The sequence below is a fragment of the Ochotona curzoniae genome, unplaced genomic scaffold (genome assembly GCF_017591425.1).
Source record: "Ochotona curzoniae isolate NIBS_2020 unplaced genomic scaffold, NIBS_Ocur_1.0 contig_2754, whole genome shotgun sequence".
NCBI lineage: Eukaryota > Metazoa > Chordata > Mammalia > Lagomorpha > Ochotonidae > Ochotona > Ochotona curzoniae.
In genome coordinates this window covers 5,906,382-5,929,225 of record NW_024465582.1, presented here as the reverse complement: position 1 = coordinate 5,929,225, position 22,844 = coordinate 5,906,382, and the positions used below count along the sequence as shown (strand labels likewise).

The 22,844-nt window shown below is 39.6% G+C and overlaps 1 protein-coding gene and 1 non-coding gene across 2 annotated transcripts in view; one reads left to right on the top strand and one right to left on the bottom strand.

Moving 5' to 3' along the window:
• Window positions 1-22,844, top strand: part of DNAH5 (dynein axonemal heavy chain 5) — a 177,645-nt gene that overhangs the window by 14,664 nt on the left and 140,137 nt on the right. Inside the window, exons 6-16 of the mRNA XM_040977647.1 lie at window positions 473-610; window positions 1,282-1,458; window positions 3,240-3,353; window positions 4,119-4,226; window positions 6,907-7,029; window positions 7,928-8,143; window positions 11,493-11,600; window positions 14,349-14,434; window positions 14,891-15,212; window positions 16,422-16,628; window positions 21,469-21,640. Coding sequence (XP_040833581.1) covers window positions 473-610; window positions 1,282-1,458; window positions 3,240-3,353; window positions 4,119-4,226; window positions 6,907-7,029; window positions 7,928-8,143; window positions 11,493-11,600; window positions 14,349-14,434; window positions 14,891-15,212; window positions 16,422-16,628; window positions 21,469-21,640 — 1,771 coding nt within the window. The remainder of the gene's footprint in view (window positions 1-472; window positions 611-1,281; window positions 1,459-3,239; window positions 3,354-4,118; window positions 4,227-6,906; window positions 7,030-7,927; window positions 8,144-11,492; window positions 11,601-14,348; window positions 14,435-14,890; window positions 15,213-16,421; window positions 16,629-21,468; window positions 21,641-22,844) is intronic.
• Window positions 8,260-8,365, bottom strand: LOC121154694. The gene has a single exon (XR_005883582.1). It is a non-coding gene; the product is annotated as a U6 spliceosomal RNA (small nuclear RNA).

The following is a 22,844-nucleotide window of genomic DNA, read 5'->3' as shown; positions in this document are numbered from 1 at the left end:
TGTTTGCTATTGAAGTTCGCAGCTGTAAGGATGTTGGTTACAGGGATTTGAAAGTGTTTATATTTCCTTAGTTCCACAAAAATATACAATAGATTAGGAACTACTCTTTTGCCCATTTCCCTGCTTTTTCAGTTTCCTGCAAGCTCTCTTTGGTTTTATGAATTAGCTAGATAATTTTCAAGCTTTTTCTAATTCCCCATCCTGTCATGTATTGGTTTGTTTTTTTCTTCTCTCTTGTTTGCTTTTTTTAAAATCATGATTTGATGTGTGAATCAGCCATCTTGAGTGCTATCCAATGCATGGACTTCATTTATTTCACCTACTGTTTGCAAGGATCTTTGCCAGTGGAGAAAGATCTAGAAAGATCCTAAAGGATTCCCTTAGGGTCTGTTTGGGTTTATAGGTTGACCGAAAAGCATATGTCTATCTTTTTAAAATCATCATCTTACTATTTATTTTTTGTTTTCATTAGGTGAATCTTCAAAAATGTGAGATATTTGAACTGAAAACCCTGAAGGAGCCAATAGACTACCTGACCCTAGCAAATAATCCTGAGACATTGGAAAAAGCAGAAGGTTGTATGAAAGCATGGATTAAACAGACAGAACAGGTACTTTTCAGAAACCCGTGTTGGTTTCAGATGCCCTATTACTGAACTAGTTGATAGATGAAGTGTTACATCATATGAGATTCCTATTAACCTGAGTGTTTTACTGCCACTGGTCCTTACAGAGACGAAAGGTTGAAGATGATAATTACTTACCAATGTTGGGAAGAGAGTAAGAATCCCAAGAGATGATCATGAGTGACCCTGAGTACTTACATAACTGTAATCTATGTGGAAATATGAAGATTTTTCAAATTTAGCATAGTGTCCAAAAGGGAGCGTAAGACTTCTCTTATTAGAAAAGATAATTCTTGAAGGCAAATATCACATTAAAAAGTGAGCATAATTAAAATTTAGTAGCGCAGACATAGGGTTATCTATTGTTACATTGCTCCAAGTTTATAGAGTAAGGGGAAGGTTAAAATTTCTGAAATTAGGAGCTTCTAAAGTTCAATAATTAAGCCTTTTTTGGTTAGAATGCATCAACTTAGTTTTTGTTGAAGTTTAAAAAATGGAGACAAGTTAGTAAGAGACTATCATTCAAAGTATGTAAATGAGTAAAGTGTACCCTGGTTTAAATAATGTAATTTCTTTCTTTCTTTTGCTCTTATGTAACTTTCTTATCTATAGCTCTGCTTAGTGCTTCATTTTTTTTCCCCCACACACATTTATAGGTCCTTGCTGAAAACAATCAGCTGCGGAAGGAATCAGATGATGTGGGGCCTCGAGCAGAGTTGGAGTACTGGAAAAAGAGATTATCCAAATTTAACTATCTTTTGGACGAATTAAAGAGCCGTGATGTGAAGGTTGTTTTGGCAGTGCTTGCTGCTGCAAAGTCAAAACTTCTGAAGGTTGTCGGTCCTTTATTTTTCCTTTTGAACTGAAAATGAGAATTCTCTATGCATACATTTCATAGAGTAATTAGGAAGAGAAAAATTTCATTATGGCTTTAAGATAAACCTTTAAGATTGGACAATTTTGTCCTTATATTGTTTTGGATACTGTGGAAATAGACTTTGAATTAAACAATTTGTTGGTCAGTGTACATGTATGGCTAAATATATTATCAGAACTTACTGTATGTAAATAAGACATAACCCAATTGGGCCTGGTATGATGGTTCCATTGGCTAATCTTCCCCCTTAGAAGCACTGGGATCCCAGATAGGTACTGATTTGTGTTCTGGCCGCTCCACTTCCCATCCTGCTCCTGCTTGTGGCCCGAGAAAGCAGTAGAGGATGGCAGAAAGCCTTGGGACCCTGCACCCACAGGGGGTACCTGGAAGAAGTGTCTGGCTCCTGGCTCCTGATTAGCTCAGCTCCGGCTCTTGTGGCCACTTGGGGAGTGAACGATGGAAGATGGTTCTCTCTGTCTCTCCTTCTCTGTGTATGTCTGCCTTTCCAATAAAAAGAAAGACCTCCTAGAAACAGCATGATTAAATGATCATGTGTATCGTGAATTCAGGCTAGTTAGAAGTGGTAAAACTTACCTTTGCTTATTGCTTAGTCCTAATGTATTAGTTTCATGCTGCAAAATAAGTTAGCAGGATGTTCTTCTCACAGCCTGGGTGCGTCTCACCTGAGTTCCTGTGTAGCCGGGACTCTGGCGAGGCTGCACTCCAGGTCCCGGGTTATCAGAGTCACTTCGGAGACCTGCCTGCATTCTCCTTACTGAGATTCTTGCAGGATTCATTCCTTGCTGGCTGCTAGTTAGAGACTTCTTTCGGGTTTATTTATTTATTAATTATTATTATTATTATTACCCTCCTATAGGCTTACCACACAGCAGCTAATTTCCCTTCTAAGAAGCAAGTGAGGCAGCATGAGAGAACTCATCACACATGTCACAGTCTTGTGGGTGCTGATCTGGAGAGCCAAGCCATTGTTTTTAGCAAGTGAGGATAAGGAGTGACAGGGTGTGAGCATAAGAAGTCAGTGATAATAGGGGCTGTGGGGAGGCCCCCTGACTCACAGGGCTTTGCTGCCATGAAGGCTATGAATGCGGATGTTTCATTCCAGCTGATCATTTCAATAGTGATGTGTGTCAGTATGCTTTAGATTTACCTTAAATCACGGTTCAATCAATATAAGGTGAGCATGGTGATACCGTTCAGAAATACGTTCAGTAGGACTTTCATCAGATCAGCTGAATGTGTTGGCTTATACTGTATCATTTCCTTTTACTTCTCCAATATTATGTTAGCATTTCAATTTAGAACTTCCCTGATCCTACTAAATTCCTGGCATATAGCTGGTAGTCATGAACAATTGCCATCCCAACGGATGAACACAAGTATAGGGGTGTAGGAGAAAGGATTCAGGTTGTCAGAGGGAAGACAGAAAAAGATGGGAGTAAGATGTGGAATAAACCCAGTAGGTGGTGCAGGGGAAAAGATATCAATTTAAAAGGAGCGTCTGCCCTCTTGGTGCTCCATGCTTGACATAGCATGGGCTTTTAAAGAAAATGCCTGAAAGAGGTATGTTTAAATTGGAGTAAAAATGTAAAAAAATGCTCTTTGGAGAACATACTGGAAGTGTGGCACAAGAGATTTGTGGTAACTTTTAGCTGCTGTTGCAGGATAAGTCCTTCCCCTAGTAGCTACATTGAGATTGCTTTTCTCTATTGTATACAGATGTGGCGGGAGACAGATATTCGAGTCACCGATGCAGCCAATGAAGCAAAGGACAATGTCAAGTACTTGTACACCCTTGAAAGATGCTGTGACCCTTTGTACAGCAGTGACCCTGTGAGTTGAGGATTTCGGCACTGAAGCCAGCTGTTGATATTCCCTGCGCTGCTGCAACTGAATGTTGACACTGCCTTCATGGAAATTCATGTCTGTTGGGAGGGCTTGAGAAACATCTTTTTATTCTTAATGAAGTTTTTCGTACATATACATATATCTCTAAAATCTATTTCTATATCTCTAATCTTTATGATTAAAGACATATGAGATATATATTAGAAACACTAGTTGTATGTTATATTTTCTATAAATATGAGGAGACTTCAACATTTTGTGGAGAAATAGAATTTAAAATATAGACTGATTCTGGGGTAAAAATTTGAAATCTGCATATTTGTTAGTAATATGTATTTTTGATTTATTTTGGAGATTTGCTGTATTAAAATTGGCATTCTGGATTAAACCTCAGTAACCATTGGAAAATTCATCATTGGTTGGTTTTTTAAAAAATTTCTTGTAGCTTTATGAAGTGACTACTTTTATTATTTTTTTCATTTTGCTTATTGACAATTAATCATTAATAACTTTCTACTGCTAGTTGTTAGCAAGTTTACATTGTTTTTCATCGAAATATAATTTGATTTATCATGTGTGACTAAAATAATAGAAAGCTATCATTAAATATATTCATGTAAATATTGGGTAAAATTTCAAATAAAGTTTACTAAGCTTTATTGTAATGAAGATGGAGTGATTAGATTATTGCAAGCAGAATTTTTCGGTATGTGGTTTTTTTTTGCTGAACTCTTTAATGGTATCTTCCAGGTATCCATGATTGAAACCATTCCTACCCTAATAACTGCAATTAAAATGATCTATGGTATCTCTCACTACTATAACACCTCTGAGAAGATCACATCTCTGTTTGTAAAGGTGAGTGCATAGTGCAGAATCTGTCGCTGGGGTTCCTTGTTGATGGTAGGTCTATCTTTGATAATGAAAAATTAGCATGTTAGCACAATGCATTATCTGTGTATCTTGCATTTTAAATAAAGCTTAATCTATCAACAGAGATATAGCCAAATTTGTGTAAGAGGCTGTTTCTAGCCAGTAAAGCATTATTTCCCTAAGTAATTATCATAATAAATATTTTATTATTCATTTAATAAAATGAAAAAGATTCTTTTTGGAATTTCTTTCCCTGTGCTATTTTACACATCACTTATTCCTACTGGGTAAATTTTAATTAAATAAAGCTATATTTAACTGGCTGTTCCCATTTTCAAATTTTATATGCCACTGCTCCAAGTTTATTTGATACCGTAGTTGCCTGTTTGGTGTTATTAGAACAGTAATTATGGTAATAAAAGCCACTTGCAATGCATAAGGCAATTATAGGGATTCTGCCAAAAACATAGTGATGTTAAACCCTATTTCCTAATTTGTAAGTGTTTATGGTGAGTACTGTTGCTATTCTTACAACTCAATGACTTTTTCATCACCAAAGCAGACATTTTCATTGTTGCATTAAAATAGAGACATTTTCAACTCATGAAGATTCATTTTTATTTTTAAAAATTTTCATGATACCCTTTCACCTTCCCCATTCTGCCTTCTCTCCTCCAACTCTGTTTTCCCCTATATTATTACAGTAGTGTAGTCCTCCCACTGTCTATGCTTACAATGCCGTGATACACTTAAATAGCAGAATGATGGGCTTGGGGCTCTTTTCACTCATGAAGACTTTTTATAATGTTTTAAAATTTTCCTGCTATAGTTCCCCAGATTCAGGGATTTCCCTTTCCACCTTAGCTATTCCACACCCCTCCCACCTGCCCTGCCCTCTCCACCTCTCCACTTTCCCCTGTTACAATACCGGGGCTTTCTAACATTGTCTATACCTTCAATGTCATGGTACACTTAAATAGCGAACTATTGCACTTATGACTGTTGTGACTCATGAAGACTTGTCTGATCATACTATGGTATTAGGAGACATGATTCTTACTGCAGTTAGAGACCTCCAGCCTCGATGGGAAGCATTTTTCCTTTGCTTTTGTGTAAGTCATTTCAAATGGAGAACAGGGATGTCCACAACATCCTTTGCAAGTCGTCTTATTTTAAAACCATGAGTTATGGTTGTTCTGTGTTGAGTGCCTGGGTCCAAGTGACAGCTCTCTCCAGTAGTTGGGTCTCTGATACTCACTTGGGAAACCGAGACTGTGTCCCCAACTTTCCTATAGCTTGGCCCAGCCTTGGCTGCTACAGGCATTTGGGAGTGAACTAGTGGGTGGGGAATCTGTTTTTCTCTCCATTTTCCAAGTAAATAAAGTAAATAAATAAATGTAAGAAAAATTGAAATGAAGAGAGTTGTATGCTAAATTCATATGTGCACACAGGCGGTCTGGTTTTACCAACATGCTCACCCTTCACACTGCGGATATCAGGGAATGCCATTCCACTGTTCAATTTCCCTTTTGATTTATTTAAAAAGCCAAGACATTCTTGACACACTTTTTGTAGCATCTAAAGCATGAATAACATGTTAGTGGTTTCATATGGTAGCTTTGCTTTTCTCTCATGACTTTTTTTTTTGAGGTTTATTTGAAAGGCAGGGTTCTACGGGGAGAGGGAGTGAGACAAAGAGTGATCTATCCACTGGTGCAGTCCTTAAATGTCTCCACAACAGTGGCTCTGGGACTGGGCCAGGCTGAGGCCTACAGGTCTGCACTGTCTGTGAGCTTCCACATGGGTGGCGCTTGGGCCACCATCTGTTGCTTTCCCAGGTGCAATAGCAGGGAACTATAACAAGTGGACAATGAGGATGTGAATTGGTGCTCATATGGGATCCTGGTATTGTAGGCAGTATCTTGACCCTGTTATACTGCAATATCGGCTTTTTGTTTTGACATTTCATGGTGATCTGAACAGATCCTGGTGCTTATCAGTTGTGAGTGAAATGTCCAAACAGGCATTGTACGGAGATGGAGGAAATTCTCATTAGCTGTTGGCTAGGGAAGGGTATGCTTTGGTTAAGACAATTCACCTTGCGTAATTGATGTGTTCTAAATTGTTGACTTTTCAGTGCTTCCAACTCTGTAACTTCAAAATGGCATAATATTATTATTGATTTTCCATTTGTTTGAAAAAGATGGGATAGGGACAAGGGAGAGAGAGAAGAGACCCATATACAGTCATATGTAGGTTTCATCCATTGGTTTACTCAAGTGATTGAAATAGGCAGGCTGGGCCATTTCAGAGTCAGAAGCCCAAAGCTCGATCCAGCAACTCAGTCCACTGCCTTCAAGGGTATACATTTTCAGAAACTGAACTGGAAGTGCAGAGGTTGGGACATGAACTCAAGAACTTCAAAATGTATGCACACACACTGTGTATATACAAACACACATCTTAATTGCTCTGCCAAAGGCTAACTCCCACCAAATGATTTGAACAATAGAAAAGATTAGTGCATGATCATAATTTTTATGGAAAAAAATAAGCCTAAATATCATATTTCCAGACGTCGAGCTCTTAGAGGCAGAAGAACATTCTTAACTTTATAATCTGTTGCTGTTTTAACACTCAACATCATTTTACTTGAAAATTCCAGGTAACAAACCAGATGATATCTGCATGCAAAGCCTATATTACCAACAACGGGACTGCTTCCATCTGGAGCCAGCCGCAGGATGTTGTTGTGGAGAAAATATTATCTGCAATAAAACTTAAGCAGGTAATGGTCAGTTTCGTAACACACTTAGATGGTATTACTTTTACTTTTAATGATATATGATGAACCTACTTCTGCCTTTGCCTTCACACACACACACCACACACACACACAGAGAGAGAGAGAGAGAAAGAGAGAGAGAGAGAAAGAGAGAGAGAGAGATTTAGATCGGAGATCTTTTCCTTTTGTTGGTTCACTCCCAGGCTAAAGCCAGGAGCCGGGAGCTTCTTCCCAGAGTTCCGTGAGGATGGCAAGTGCCCAAGCAGTTGGACCATCTGCTGATTTTCTGGATCGTTGGCAGCGTACATGTTAGAGGCTGAGTAACTGGAACGTGACCCTTCACTCATATGGCACGCTGGCATTGCAGGTGGCAGCTGTACCCATTATGCCACAATTCTGGCCTCAGATGTTTTTAATATTTTTATGTTATATTTACTGATGTCATTTAAAATTGTTTGACAGTCCTCATACTATCAGTTACAGAAAAAAATGGCAATTTTTTAGTGTTAAGAAAGTTGAGTGCTAATATTCGTAGAAAATATTGTCATTTATTCTACCCTCTTTGGGGGCCTACCTTAGGGTCCTGATAAGACACTAAGTACTGGAGATACAAAGATGTCCAAGGGAGGGAATTTTCCGTAAACATAAGCAATGTTGAGACAGTGACTGCTGAGCAGTGAATCATGGTGGTAAAGCGACACTGTACTGCATCGTGAATAACCAAGAGTTTATTAGATTGGAGGAGGGTATAAGAATATTTCAAGCTTATGTATGAGTGTTTGCAAAGGCATGGGATTGTAAAATGTTGGCAATGCCATCTTAATTTTGCTGTCATCTTCATTTTAAGAAGTCACCCTGTTACTTTGGTTGGGGCCCTGTCATTTTGGATTTTGATTTTCAGGAGTATCAGCACTGCTTTCATAAGACAAAGCAGAAGCTCAAGCAAAACCCAACTGAAAAACAATTTGAATTTAGTGAGATGTATATCTTTGGAAAATTTGAAACTTTCCACCGACGTCTTGCCAAGATAATACACATTTTTACAACTTTCAAGACATACTCAGTGCTGCAAGATTCTAAAGTCGAAGGACTGGAAGACCTGGTCACTAAGTATCAGGTATCAAACTTTCGCTGCTGCTCCCTTAAGTGAACTTTAATGTTTTATGCCAGCAACTGTATTTAGAATGAAATTGCCAATGTGTGGGGTACAACTTAATCCCATGGCCTTTTTTTTTAAATATGGAATGTTTCACGAATTTGCATTTCATCCTTGCACAGGGCCATGCTAATCTTCTCTGTATTGTTCCAATTTTGGTATATGTGCTGCCGAAGCGAGCACAATCCCATGGCCTTTTAAGTGTAACTCAAATTTATTTGAAGACTATATAATGGTGATAGTATATTCTTTTCACACTTGTGGTTTTCAGACTGGCTGTCTAACAGGCTAAAATTTATCACCATTAAGCAAAAACATTTTTATTAGTGGCGTAAGAAAAATGCTATGCATAATGATTAGTTGTCTTTTTGTGTAAATGTGGTTCTTGAAGAGCGTACGGTGCATCTGGCGCTGCCTGGCACCGAGTTCAGAGTGGCATTTGATGACCTGTGCATAGTTAAGCTTGTGTTTGCACACAGACTTGGACCAGGCTTTCTTCCAGGTCTCATCTTCCTAATTATCTGGAATTTTCTCTGCTGTATTCTTTGAAGGCATGACTCGTCTTACTTTTGAAAGTGGCTACGATGATCTAATAAAAGTTTGGAGATTTAACAATGACAATTCATAGACAAAATGTATTTTAAGCTCTTTATGTGGAAATGTTCAGGCAGTGACACTCAAAGTTTTTTTATGTTTGAGTTTGCAAAAGATCGCAATAATTGACTGCCTTCTGCTGATCTCTGTGCTCTGACAGTTCAGGCACTATTGGAAAGCTCTACAAAGTCAGATATACAGAAAGGAGAGACAGAGAGGAAGATCCTCCATCCGCTGATTCACTCCCCAAGTGAGCACTACGGTCGGTCTGTGCCGATCCACAGCCAGGAACCAGGAACTTCTTCCAGGTCTCCCACATGAGTGCAGCATCCCAAAGCATTGGGCCGTCCTTGACGGCTTTCCCAGGCCACAAGCAGGGAACTGGAGGGGAAGTGGAACTGCTGGGATTAGAACTGGTGCCCATATGGGATCCCGGTGTGTTCAAGGCGAGGACTTTAGCCACTAGGCCACCGCACTGGACCCCGAAGAAAAGGTCTTAAGCGTGCTGGGTGTAACTCGGGATGACAGTTTTTCAAGACAAAGGATTGTGTCCTCTTTTTTTTCAGTTTTGAATCCAGTGATTTTCTATTTGTAATAAAAATAACTGAGAAACATATTTCAAAGTTTATTTTCAAATGGAAAGTTGAACTGTCTGTGTAAGTGCAGATAAGAAGTCTGTTCTAACCTGATAAAAATAGTAGAATTGCTTTGAAAATTTAAAGTGTTGGCTAAAATGGATATGCCAGAGGGTGGTGAGATAAAATACAGATGTGCATGAAAGCATCAAGTGAGAATTTGTGTATTAGCTCCTTTGTTAGTGGCGCATCATACTGTCCGTGGAGAGGAAGCTCGTCCTTTGTGTGTGCATGTCGCAGCGCTGACCATGCCGTGATTCTTCACTCTTCTCATTGGATGCTCTGGACACACCTCCAGTCCGTCTAGAGCAAGCAGAGTTTTGTTTTGTTTTTCTGGAAACTTCCAACTTTGTTTTGTTAGGTAGTGTTTCCTCTTTGGCTTCCTTCCGGATCTTGATTTAAATGCAGTTCCCTTTCAACGACACTTTTCTTGACCTCTGGTTCGCCTCTGTCACTCTTGGTCACCTTACCCACTTTATCGCTTTGTTCCTCTCTCATTTTTGGTTTTGTTTTGTGAGTAATGCACATCCCGGCTCCCTGTCCTCCCCCAAGTCTGCATATCACCTGAAGACAACAACGTTTGCTTCTTCAATTCCTGCCTATCCGGAGTTACTGGCACATAATAGTTGTGCAGTAAATGCCTCTCAAGTGGATGATCAAGATGACTGATTTGTTGGATCAAAGGTCATGATTAATCATTTCATTTATTTAATTTAATCCTGGAGGTGACTGTTATATCCTTTCACAGAGTGAGATTTATTCAGGAACCAAATACGTTAAAATAAAAAGATTAAAAAAAATAGTAGAGAGGGCTAGAGAGGAAGAAAGAGAGTAATGAGAGAGAAAGAAAGAGCGAGAGTAAGGGTGAGAGAGAGCGAGCGAGCTGGTTTCTCCCCAAGTTCTTGCAGTGCTGGGGTTGTACTGGTGCCTGAAGCTGTGACTCAGAAATACCATGCCGGTCTCTGCGTGAGCCATGGGAACCGAGCTACCCGAGTCATCACTGCTCGCTCCCGGGGCGGTGTGAGTGCTATGCTGAAGGCAGGTGTTGGACCAGGCACTTTTCTGAGGGCTGTGGGCATCTTAACTACTAGGCCAAATGCATGTCCCCAAATGTATGTAATGACCATGTTAAGATATAGTAATGTAGCTTTTTCATATATTTAAAGCTTGTGTGACATCACACTGGATGTGTCTCTACATAGAACTATATTGTTGTATACAATGAAAGCATAAGTTGTTTTAAGTAGTAAACTTGATTCAAAAAGTTATGCAGTGCCTGCACGTTTCTCTGTTGAGATTTGATGTCTAAATGAAAATGACTTTGAGGTGGAGAATGCAGGGGTAGTCCAAGATTCCTCATAAAAATTATATGTGTGTGTCAACAGTGTGAGCACCTGGCTTTGAGAATGGCTTAGCACTTGGTTCAGCGTGATCACAGAGCGTTGCGGCTCATTATTCAGAGCAAACAAACTTCTAATAATAGTATTTTCAAGGAGATGAGCAGCTTAACTTGTACTTCTGTAGTCACAGACTGTAGCTGTGCGGAGCAGAAGGAAGCAATTAATTCTGGAGTTTTTAAGTGGTGGGTTGTGCGTTGACATTTTATTTTGAAGACATCCGAGGCTTGGAAGGTAGCGTGTTGTAACAGAATTGTTTCCTTCCTTGTGTTTTAGTGAGGTTTTCTTTTTTTTCTGAGAAGATTTAAGCTTTTGAACGAGGATATTTTAGTGAATTCTCTGGGCTTCTGCAGGTTATTTCAGATGTGATTAACGGGAATGTTTGTGAGACAGCGTTTCTTCCAATAACCTTGCATGTGGCTTTGATTTTAAATTTGTCTTCACAAATACATAAAACCTCATGAAAATGCTTTCTACATGAGTTCTTTAAGCGCTCCGTGGCAACATCACGTTGCCTGTGAAGTACTGGACAGCGGGAAGTGAATCATGAACGAAATAAGGCTCCCTCTCCTGCTCCATTTCTGCTTGCAGGGAGGAGTGATTGTGTGGGTTCTGCATTTTAAGGTCATATTCAGTGAAGTCATACAAGAATGTCAAAATGTTGTCATTTCTTTCTTATTTCAGGGCATTGTTGCAACAATAAAGAAAAAGGAATATAACTTCTTAGACCAGCGGCAGGCGGATTTTGACCAGGATTATGAGGACTTTTGCAAGCACACTGACGACCTTCACGTAGGTTCAACAGGCCCATGTTTATTTTTTCCTCTCTGTGATTTGCTGCTAATCATTACCCATTCAGAGGGGACAGGCATCTTCATGATGGCAACCTCGGCTTGCATTTTGTGATTTCAGATGAATAATTGAGGGCTCTTTTTCATGGATTAAAGGGTCATACATATAGTTCTGGATAATGATGTGTATTCACAGCCTTTGCACGTGTTCCATCTTAGTTCTTAGAAAGTTAACTTTCACCTTCTGCTGAAACTTCCTAGCATTATTAGAATGTAGACATTTACTCCCATTTGTTTATTACTGTGTAGAAATCATTGTGATCAGGGGTAGCCTACCAAAGGTGGAGGGTGTGTGATACTGCCCCAAGGCTGGGTTGCAGCAGACTTTGAAAATCATGGTGTCAGGGCAGATTCAGTGCCTGGACCCATGTGGACCTCGCCATTCCTTCCTCTGACATTGCTTTGCTCTTTGAAAATGAGCCAGTTTGACTTGCAGCCTGCAGAAGTCACTCACGGCCACCCTCAGCTCGGGAGATCACGTCACGGAATGGGGAAGGGATGGCCAGTTCTGGTGGTCTGCCCAGTTCTGGTGGTCTGCCTAGCTAGGGTCCTATTAGCCCTGGGCTCATGTGGCAAATGCAGGTGGGATGGGGAGCTGCTGGGATAATTGGGCATGTTGGTTATCAGGAAACAGGATTCAGTGAGTGTAAGGTGGGGAGACAACTTACAGGCCATCTTCCAAATGACTAACACAGCCTTCTTTCTGTGCCAGTTTAACCAACCTTTCTACATGCTCTACTTTCAAAACTCCTTGGTTCTCAGGAGTTCATCTTTCATCTCTGTGAAATTGGGGCCAAAATACTGACTTTCTCCAGACTCAGGATGGACTGGGGAAGGGAGTATTGAGTCCCAAGACAAGGAAGCTTAGTGACCCAGAAGACTGAGTGCAGGAGCGGAGCCCATGGGAGATTTGGGTCAGGACTGTATCCGGAGGACTGGTGTCTGCATTTGGCCTTCCTCCATATGGGACCAGGTCACAGAGGGGCAGTGTGTGTGACCCTGGAAGCTGTTGGAAGTCTAGGAGCGTTTTTATTCCAGGGGAGAAGCCCAGTCAAGGGGTTCACTGCCAACATGAGAAACTTGGTTGAAGTAACTTCTTCAGGGTCCGTTTCAGACTTTTGTCTCCCATCTCTAGTGTTTGGGGACTAATTCTAGGCCTTCTGCTCCTCCTCTCTCTCTCCAAGCTCCTTTCTCTCTCTCTTTCTGCTTTAAATTGATCCTATTATCTTTAGGAATCATTTATTTGTGGGTTTTTTTTTTTTTTTTTGTGGCAGTCTGGAGGTCCCAGACTTTGAGAATGCTTCTGGTTTGGTAAAATTTCTTAATTTCTTCTGGTGCTTTTATCTTTCCAGCTGGTTCTTCCCCACCCTTACCATATATCTGTTTTATTTTTTATAATCATTTTTATTTAACATGATACCGTTTTGTAGGTAGAGGGATTCAACTTTAAAATGGGATATAAGTAACTCACATCCATTCTGCCCTGTTTGAATCCTTGCCCCAAGTCCTGTGTGATGTTCTGAGGCCTAACTTGATCATGCGATTTAGCACTGGAATCCCTTGTTGTTCTTGAAACTCTAGATTCCCCTGATTTGCTGTTTATTTTTTGTAAGAGACCATGTTCTTTTTTATTTATGAATTTTGTTCATTTTATAGGTGTGGGAGTTTTTCCTTCCCCTCCCCTCCCCCGTCCGCCTCTCCCCTGCATTATTCCCTGAATTATTCCAGTAGTGTAGTCCCTTAGTAGCAGGTATAAGATTACCTTTCTGCTATTTAAGTGTATCATGACATGGTAGGCGTAGGTAGAGGTAGAAAATCTAGTATTATGCTGTATTGGTGTGTTCACAAGCTTAGAAATTGGAGTCCTACTTTTATTCGGGAATATTGGCGCCTACTGCAGTGTAACTTTATTTCCCAGTGTGCTGATATCCTTTGTACCGTTCATCTGAGAAAGTATAGTGTATACTTAATGTTCTATTTCTATTTTATTTGGAATTCGAGTAAAGGCTGTTCTATCAGAGAGAACATATGGTATTTGTCCTTTTGAGACTGGCTTATTACCTTAAGCATGATGGTCTCCAGTTGGGACCATTTTGTTGCAGGATTTCAGTCTTTTTTATGGCTGAGTAGTATTCCATAGAGTAGGCGTACCGCAGATTCTTACAGCACTTGTGTTAATTTCTTGGACAAGATCCTCCTCTCATGTGTATGATACCTAGAGGTGGCCCGGGTGTGGGGTTTGAGTTGCTTTAGGGAAGGACCTGAAATCTTGCCCTGCTCCTTTGCTTACACATCTTCTATGGCTGCTCTGGCTGCATGGCCCAGCTGAGGAGGTGAGTGATGTCTCGCAGAGTTGTGGCCCTTGTTAAAGCCAAGTGTGGGAAGTCTGTTCTCTCGTGTCTTCCCCATGTGATCCAGAGCCCAGGCAGTGGGATCACCTGATCTGTAGACTTTGAAGCTCTAGAACCATGGGCCAGTGTAGTACTTTTTTTTTTTTTATCATAAGGTTAAGTTGTTCCGATATTTTGTTATAGCTGTGACAGATAACTGTAACAGAACATTTATTTTTCTTTTAAGCTCATTAACTTTTATGTCATTTCATATGTGTTTGTAGAAGCCCTTCTGTTTTGTTTATAAATGGGATAAGTGCCAGTTCACTTTTTCATAATCCCGTTTTCATGTATTTTAGAATGAGTTGCAGAAGTTCATGGATATTACATTTGAAAAGATTCAAAACACAAATCAAGCTCTAAGTATGTTAAAGAAATTTGAAAGGTAACAATGTTGAGATAAATGTTCATCTTCTTACATCAGGGCAATATAAACATAACTTGGCTTTTAATATTATTATTGCTAATAGTATTATTTCCTGTTTTAATGGAAGAAAATCTCTTGACAGTCTGGATCACAAGATCAAAGTTTTCCAGTTCTTCAGAGGTTTAAGAAGATTAGTTCTTATTAAAATGAAGGATTTCTATTATTTCTGCGCATAGAGAATAGTGCTGGCTTTGAAGTGTCCTGTGGCTGCCTACAGTGATATTTCCTAATGTTGAAGTAATTTGAGATAATTCTTGCCAGGTTAATGGTTCTGCCTTCATTTAAAAGATTGCCATTTTTGCCTTCTTTGACTATGCCACAGAACAAACTATTAATGTATTTTAAAACTCTAATAAGGGAAATTACTAGACCTCTTCCCATTAATTCAGGTCTTTTACCTTTCTTTTCAATCAGATTGAACATACCTAATCTTGGTATTGATGACAAATACCGTTTAATCCTTGAGAAGTATGGTGCTGACATTGATATGATTTCAAAGCTGTACACCAAGCAGAAATATGATCCTCCTTTGGCTCGAGACCAGCCTCCCATTGCTGGGAGGATTTTGTGGGCCCGTCAGCTCTTCCATAGGATTGAACAGCCCATGAAGCTTTTCCAGCAGCACCCAACTGTGCTCAAGACGCCCGAAGCCAAGCCCGTAATTCGCAGTTACAACAGGATGGCCAAGGTCCTCCTGGAGTTCGAGGTCCTCTACCATAGGGCGTGGATTCAACAAGTGAGCTGTGTGTTTTGTCAGTGTTGTTCCTATGTAGGGTTGGATTTGCAGGCATTTTCTAAGACTAGATAAACCTGCATAGGCTTAAGGCAATGTAGTAAAATCATTATCAATTTTGAAAAAAATCATAAGCTAGGTAACAGAAACTCATTTTTATTTCACTTAGAAACTTCTAAATGGGAAGATCCTATTCATGTGTTCCTGCACCTGATTGGTTGGAAGCTCCTTTTTGCCATTTAGGAAGATCCTAAACGGGTTGATGGATACCAGTCTGTTAAGCAGCCTTGTATTTTCTTTGACTATTATTGGCATATCAGGTTAAGTTCTGGTATTCTAGTCCAGAGCAGGGTGACTCTTTATGAACTGTGGTCTACATTTTTATTAAGAAAAAGCCAGAAGAAAGGACTTTGAATGCTTTCAAAACAAATATTTAAGGAGACAGATATGTTTTATTTGATCATTGCATAATATATACATAGGTTAGAACTCACAAGGTACCCCACAAATATGTACAAGGATGCTTCAAAACATTTATGAGAAAATGAAATTGAAGGTAAGTTTATTTTGGTGCAAAAATGTTGAAATCTATGCATAGAGACATTTTCAAAAATTGATGGAAAAATATCTATTCTGAAAAACTACCTGGGTTTTAAAAACTTGGCACCAAAATAAATTTATCTTCTGACTCAATTTCCCCACAAAATTTTTGAAGTATCATTATGTAACTTTATATTTTAATCTAAAAGAAGAAGGAAAATAATAGTAGTTAATAAAAAAGCAAAGCAAATTGTACTGTATCAGCACATGTTCAGTACAAGCATTTCTTTGTAGATTGGTGGCAAATGATGTCTCCACATCTCTGTCAATTGCTTTTCTAGATGGCTGAAAACAAAGTTTAGTGAGTTTGATGAAACTTTTCTATGGAAATAATGGAGGAGACACAAAGATGTCAGAAAAGCACAACAGGCTTTGAGATGTCAACATTATTGTAGTGTCCACTTACCTGTCAGGTGTGAGACATGGCAGAGATGTTTTATCCAGCTGTCAAGACAATATCAACCCCAAGAGTGGAGATTTAGAAGACTGAGTGAGCCCATTGAATGTGACTTAGGCAGAACATGCAGGAGCTCTTTCCAGGGCAGGCTGAGCTTGATGCGCTGTGTTTGCACTGGGCTTTATTACAGTGGCCATATTGATTCCTTCCTGCAGAGTGAAGTCGTTCACATTGGTCTTGAGGCATCATTGTTGGTGAAGGCTCCAGGCACAGGGGAATTGTTTGTGAACTTTGACCCTCAGATACTAATCTTATTTAGAGAGACAGAGTGCATGTCCCAGATGGGTCTGGAAGTCTCACCCCTCACAGCTGCCCTCTTCCAGAAGCGGGGTATTCACAAAAAGAACTTCAGTGATGTGAAGGTAAGGTTGCTTTGTTCTTTACCTTTTCTGGTTAACTCTAGAATGCATTTAAGAAGTGTGATGATGTGTCCCATTTGAGTAACAGAAGGTGGCCTGAATGACTGGTGCCATATGCGAAAGGGCAGTGTAGATGAATTGATCAGGGCTAGCCCATTCCAGCTCTTATAAGCTAAGACTAGATTTTGGATTTAACTTGGAGTGTTCTGAGACACCATTTTTTTTTTGTTGTTTTTGAACTGCATAAAGTATGTAATCTCTTTTGCAATTAAGATGGTTCTTGCTGCTAGGCTGAAATCAAAATTTTAGGAAGACAAGAATATTGGTGGGAGGCCAAGTGTGTGGCTACTCAAAGTAGAAATGCAGTAATGTTGACTGAAGAATTAGGGTTATGTCAGCCAATATGTGAAACCAATTGTGAGAGAATATAGAACACTCTCCGTGTTTTTGGCGTGAGCAACTCAGTGGAGTGAAGTGGACCCCCATGTATTGTGGAACAGGTTGCATTCTGCAGAGTGCATGATAGTTTTCAATGACCCCAACTGAAGATCCCATTTATAGAGTTGGAAATGATGGGGTGGGGGTGGACGGGAGGAAGTCAGTCATCCCCACCTTAAGTACAAGAAAGCTTTACTGAAATCCAAACGGGAGGGGTCATCAATGAAGTATAAAGATGCCTAGAGTTCAGCGGCATAGTCAGAGTTGGGATATAATTTTGAGGATTATTAAAATATAGTTGCTGTCTAATGCCATGGTCCTGGGTGAAATCTCGGAAGGTAATAAAGAGGAGAAAAGAGAGCTATTGGGTCAAACTGTCTGAGTTGCTCAGTTATTGACACATTTGGTAGAAGAGCACAGCTATGTAAGTGAAGACTGGCCTTACAGGGGAGGGAATCTGGTGTCAAGGAAGCAGGGGCGAGAAAAGCCTCCGAGAGGACGACTGGAACTGGTGACAAACGCTGCTGCCCCGAGTGTGGGAACGGCGTCAGAGAGGCAGCCGTGGTGCTTGACGACATGGAAGCCACTCACACTGCATGGCGGTGAGCGTAGTGACAGTACTGAGGCCATGCGTTCGTATCATGTTTTATACTGGCAACGCTTGGGTCTTTCTTTTAATCTTTTCTACCATGTTAAGAAAATGCAGTGATATATGATTAGTTTATTTTATAGATGGTACATATGTGCCTCAGAGAAGTTAAATGATTTATCTCAGGTTTCATAGTTAATAAGGGCAAATTAAGACCCCCAACTCAGACTTGTGATCCACTCTTTTCCCACTGCTTCATAGTGTAATAAAAATTTAATATTGGCAATGAACTGACTCCTTATGTGGATAATAATATCAGATGTTGAGTTCTCTTTTGGCTCTTCTTTCTTGTGAGTAAAATCACTTCATTAATCTCTATAAAAATAACATTTTTACTAAGAAATCATATTTATGAAACCATATATCTGCCAATGGTAATTTTGCCCAGAGAAGTATTTCAGTTATCTGTTGTACGTAGTACAAAACTTCAAAATGTAATGACTTAAAATAAGGTTTCCTGTATCTCATGATCTTGTGAGTAAATATTTTGACCAAGCTTGGACAGGTGTTCTTATGTTCTACGTGACATCGCCAGAAGTTGTTTCATGGGTCTGAGCTAGCAGATGTTTTATCTGCTTGTCTGTATGTGTCCCAGGGCGGCAGCATTTCTTAGAGGGCAGCGCAGGAGAGGAGCCTGTGAAATCTCACAGTATGCTTTCGTTGTACCCTGTCAGTGTCCGAAAGCCCACCCAGATTCTAGGGGAGGGTACCTTTGTCCCTCCCAGGGGATGAGGAAGCTCTAAGAATATTTTCAAGCCACAACAGTTACAGACAGTACTTTGAGCAGGGAAGTGATCATCTGGTTGACTCTTACATGTTGGAGATTGAAAGGTTTACAATTTTCCAATCAGCACAAGAAGCTGATAAAAGTAGATCTGCTGGCAGGTTTAGGTGACCATCTGAAGTACTGCAGGGTCATTGTGCTTAATATTTAGTGGAGTTTTCATGTATTCCAAGATATCTGAAGTAGCTGAGAGCTTGTTTTATCTATCAAAACATTGGAAGGTAATTGATTCTAGAAAGAATTGAGCCAGAATGGGCTAATAGTTACAGCTTTATTTTAGATTCATAAGCCTATTTAATCAAGAATTAAACTATTAGTCTGAGTAAATTATTTTACCACCCAAGCCTTGGTTTCACATTTGTAAAATGGACAGATAGTATCTGCAAGGGTTAAAGGATTGTAGGTGGGAAGTGGGAAGCCTGCTGGAGGCGATCCTATGAAGTTCTTGTCAGAAAAACTAGGCTGGGTATTGCAAAATGGCTAAGCAGCAGGTAGAAGTTTTAGGGTACGTATTAGTATCTGCTGAGAGATCCATCACATTTAGATTTTTAGGAAGTGACTCGCCAAGAAATTAGAGGGAATTAGAGAGACTGTAGTGAAGTATTAGTGAAGAAAGGCTTTTATAGCCTATTTGGGGAGTGTTGAGGCCAGCAAAATTCTAAAGGCCTCTCAGGGCTTCTCATTTCCTTACTGCATGAGTCTCGGGGTTATGATCAACAGTTATTACTGTCCTAGATGGGAGAGATTTATACGTAGTGTTTTCAAACTCACTTAACTAGGAACTTCTTACAGACTCTCAGGCCTGATACTTCAAAGGACAGATGTTGGGAAACACTGAGTTGATATCAAGGCAACACTAGTATTTTGCTTTGTAAATAATCATTAAGGTAGATACAATGAAAAATCAGTATCAGCATTAATCTGAAATGTTGGAGTGGTAGGAAATATGTTAAGGCTTATTTACAAATGACAATCTATGAACAAAATAGTGACAAAGTTCATTATCATAAGTTGAAAATATCCTAAGTCAACAATGCAGTTTGTACTCCTAGTTTACATTCTAATGTGCCTAGCCTACCTCATGAGTGTTCAGAACATTTGTATAAACTGTGCTTGGGCACCGTCACTTAGCACAAGACCTCGTTTACAATACAGTGTTGAAACATGTCTTGGAATTTATTGAAGGCCATCTAAAAATGCCAGCAACATATTAGACTGTGGTGTATTGCTTGTTCACTCTTATGATTGTTGGGCTGAGAGATGTAATTTACCACTTTCTCTTTGCCTAATGAGAGAGTGGTATGCAACATATTTGCTAACTCAGAAAATTTTAATTTTCCAAAATCAAAATATAGATTCTATTGGATGTGGATTGCTTTTGTTTTATTGTGAAAACAAAAAAATGCAACATGTTTTGGCTATATTCTAGTTGGTGATGGCTATTTAAAATAGGCAAATTCAGTCTGTTGGACTAAAGTGATAGATGCTAAGGAAAAGAAGAGTAGGATATTCAGTGTGTCAGTGGCTTTTGGTGGAGGTTTGGAACCTTCAATAGTGTGTCAGCATAGGTCTAGTTGAGAAGGCATCATTTAAGTAATTATTGAAGGATGTGCAAAAGTCCCAAGGCTGGGATCACCAAGAAAGAGGGTAGGACAGGATTTGCCAGAGTAGGTAAGAGTGTTTGGACATGAGCTTGGTGAAGTCATTGGGGTACATTGAGGACCTACTGATTCCTTGGTTTAAGACAGGTGAATCTAAATGAGAAGGGAAGCTGTGGAACCCTGACATGATTAGACTTGCTTTTATGAAAGGTCCACTCCTGCGGCTTAATTCAGTGTAGAAGATTGGAAGGCTGGGCAGAAGCAGGGAGAACAGGTAGGCCATTCTAGTAATGCAGATGAATATCACTGAAAGAGGGAACAACGGGTAAAGTCAGCAGGTTAGACACTGAAGCCCTGTTGAATAGGAGGAAACAGGATGTCCTGATGGATTGCTTGTGAGGTTGGAAAAGAGGAGGCAAGGATGATTCTGTGTTTTGGCTTGTGGATTAGAAGGGTGGAGTGTCCTCAGCTGAGCTGGAGAGTGCTGTGTGCAAACAAGGTTTTGCAGGAACAGCAAGCTTTATTCTAGATACATGAAATTTCAGGTGTCAGTTCAATGTCCAAGTGGAACTCTTGAGTGGGCTGTTGCCATGTACACCTGTAGGCTTCAGGAATGAGAGGTGGGTTTGACATGGGACTTTGTCTGCCTTTGGCATTCAGATGATATTTAAAGCCATGACACTTGGTGAAATCAGCACTGCCTCCTCACTCTGTCTCTGAGTGTTTTGACTTTGCATCAAGGCCTGGCCAATAATCTGGCACTGGGCCAAGGCAGACCTCTGGTGTCTCAAACCCTTTGGTTAGTGACTGTGGTTCCTAGGAAGTGCCTAATGCCCTAGGATGCATACAGCTGAGTGATTGAGCCCAGGGTGCACAGGTGGATGTATTGTTCAGTGACTTCCCAATGACACTGTTACTTGACCTCAGCACATTTTTCACCTTTTAGATTGGCAGAGAATGAGAAACTCTACTCCTACATTCTTACTGATTTTTAAAGTTGAATTTTTAATCTTTGTTGGAGCAGAGTGAAAGACAGAGACAGATAGAAGGAGGGAGAGAGGGAGGAAGGGAATATTATTGTGTTAGAATTGTATCTTCATGATAAATCTATTAAGAACTAATTAAATATTAAAATAAAAAGAATACCAACCAACCATATATGCATATACCTGAAATTTATTAAATTCTTACTCACTCTTAGCTGTATTTTATTAAATCAGCAGTTGGTAGTTGTAGAAGATTGCTTGTTATCTGTTATTTTTTTAACCTCTCTATCTGTAGCATAAACCCAAATAAAATTCATCCTTTGCATTAAGATGTCATATAATAAGTATCAAGAGTAAGTGATTATTCTGCACTATTTAATTACAGATGATGCTGGCTGAGTATCAGAGAGTTAAGTCAAAGATGTCTCCGACCATTGAGCCACTGATGGTCTCTCACTTGGCCAAAGTGGAGGAAGCTCTACAACCTGGGTTGGCTGCCCTGACCTGGACCTCACTGAACATTGACACTTATCTAGAAAATGCTTTTGCAAAAATCAGTAAGTTTGCCAAAGAGTTATTATTTCTCAGTTTAAAGGCTTGGTTCTTAACAACTGTTATATAATTTCTTATTGATATAGTGATATAAATAATGAAGAGTGTTATTTTTAAACTGCTGCATGAGAAAGCATATTAAAGAATCATCGGTTATAAAAATTGAGCAATTTCCTGGGACCTTTAAATATTAACTATTTAATTTTATCTCACTGTGCTATCCACATATTTCATTAATGCTCATTTTCAGACTTTAGGATTTTAAGAATCTTTGGAGTTATCAAATTTCTATACTACTGTGCTACTATATTTTGAGACCCTGGCTTAAAAGATATGTATTTGGACAGAGTAGAGGGCCAAACAGGATGGTAAATGGAAAGTTAACAAAACATTTAATAGGATATATCATACTCTTTCAAATATATGTAAGAAAGTATATTCTATAAAATGTGATTTCCCAGAATACGGATGTGCAGGTGTGCTATAAGGAAGATTCTGGGCTCAAATGCATCTCGGAAACTTCAGTAACGTAAGTTTATTTTGTGGAGGACTTGAGCATCAGGCTATTCCTGTCAGTTGGCAGTACAGCAGTGGACTCACATTCATAATTGTCATTGTTTTGTCTAGTTGTGCTCCTCCCATCTCTTTACCTTCCTAACTCCATTGCTACCTAAGCTCTTGTCATCGCATTTCTGGGTCACTCCTTCTGTGACCTCATTTCTGGGTATCCCATAAGATACCTTTGTTTCATTCTTCTCTCTCTCCATTTGTGTGGCTGCTGCCATAGTACCTGTTCCATAAGCAAGTCAAGAGCTCATCCTAGCAGTAGGTTTTCATTATACATTCCAAAGAACTTCGTGCACAGATGTGCCCAGTTGTTTAGTTTACCAGCAAGAATTCTGAGGAAGTAGTGGGTCGGCAGTAAGGAGTGGGGCTGGGAATTATGGCTGCTGCTTTCTCCATCTTGTTTTTCCTATGGATTGGGAACTCAATTCAAAGACAAATTATGATGTTTTTTTTGGATATGAGTGGATTTCATTTACAACTAATCACAGTTTGAAGAATGATTACTCTAAAATGTCTTAAAATAGCAGCATTTAGGGGTGTGAGGAACAGTTTAGACATAATCTTAAATAAGATTTTCAATGTAAGGGCCAGAAAGCTGTGGCCCTAAGATGTGAAATGTTTTCTGTTATGGAAGAGGAAGCA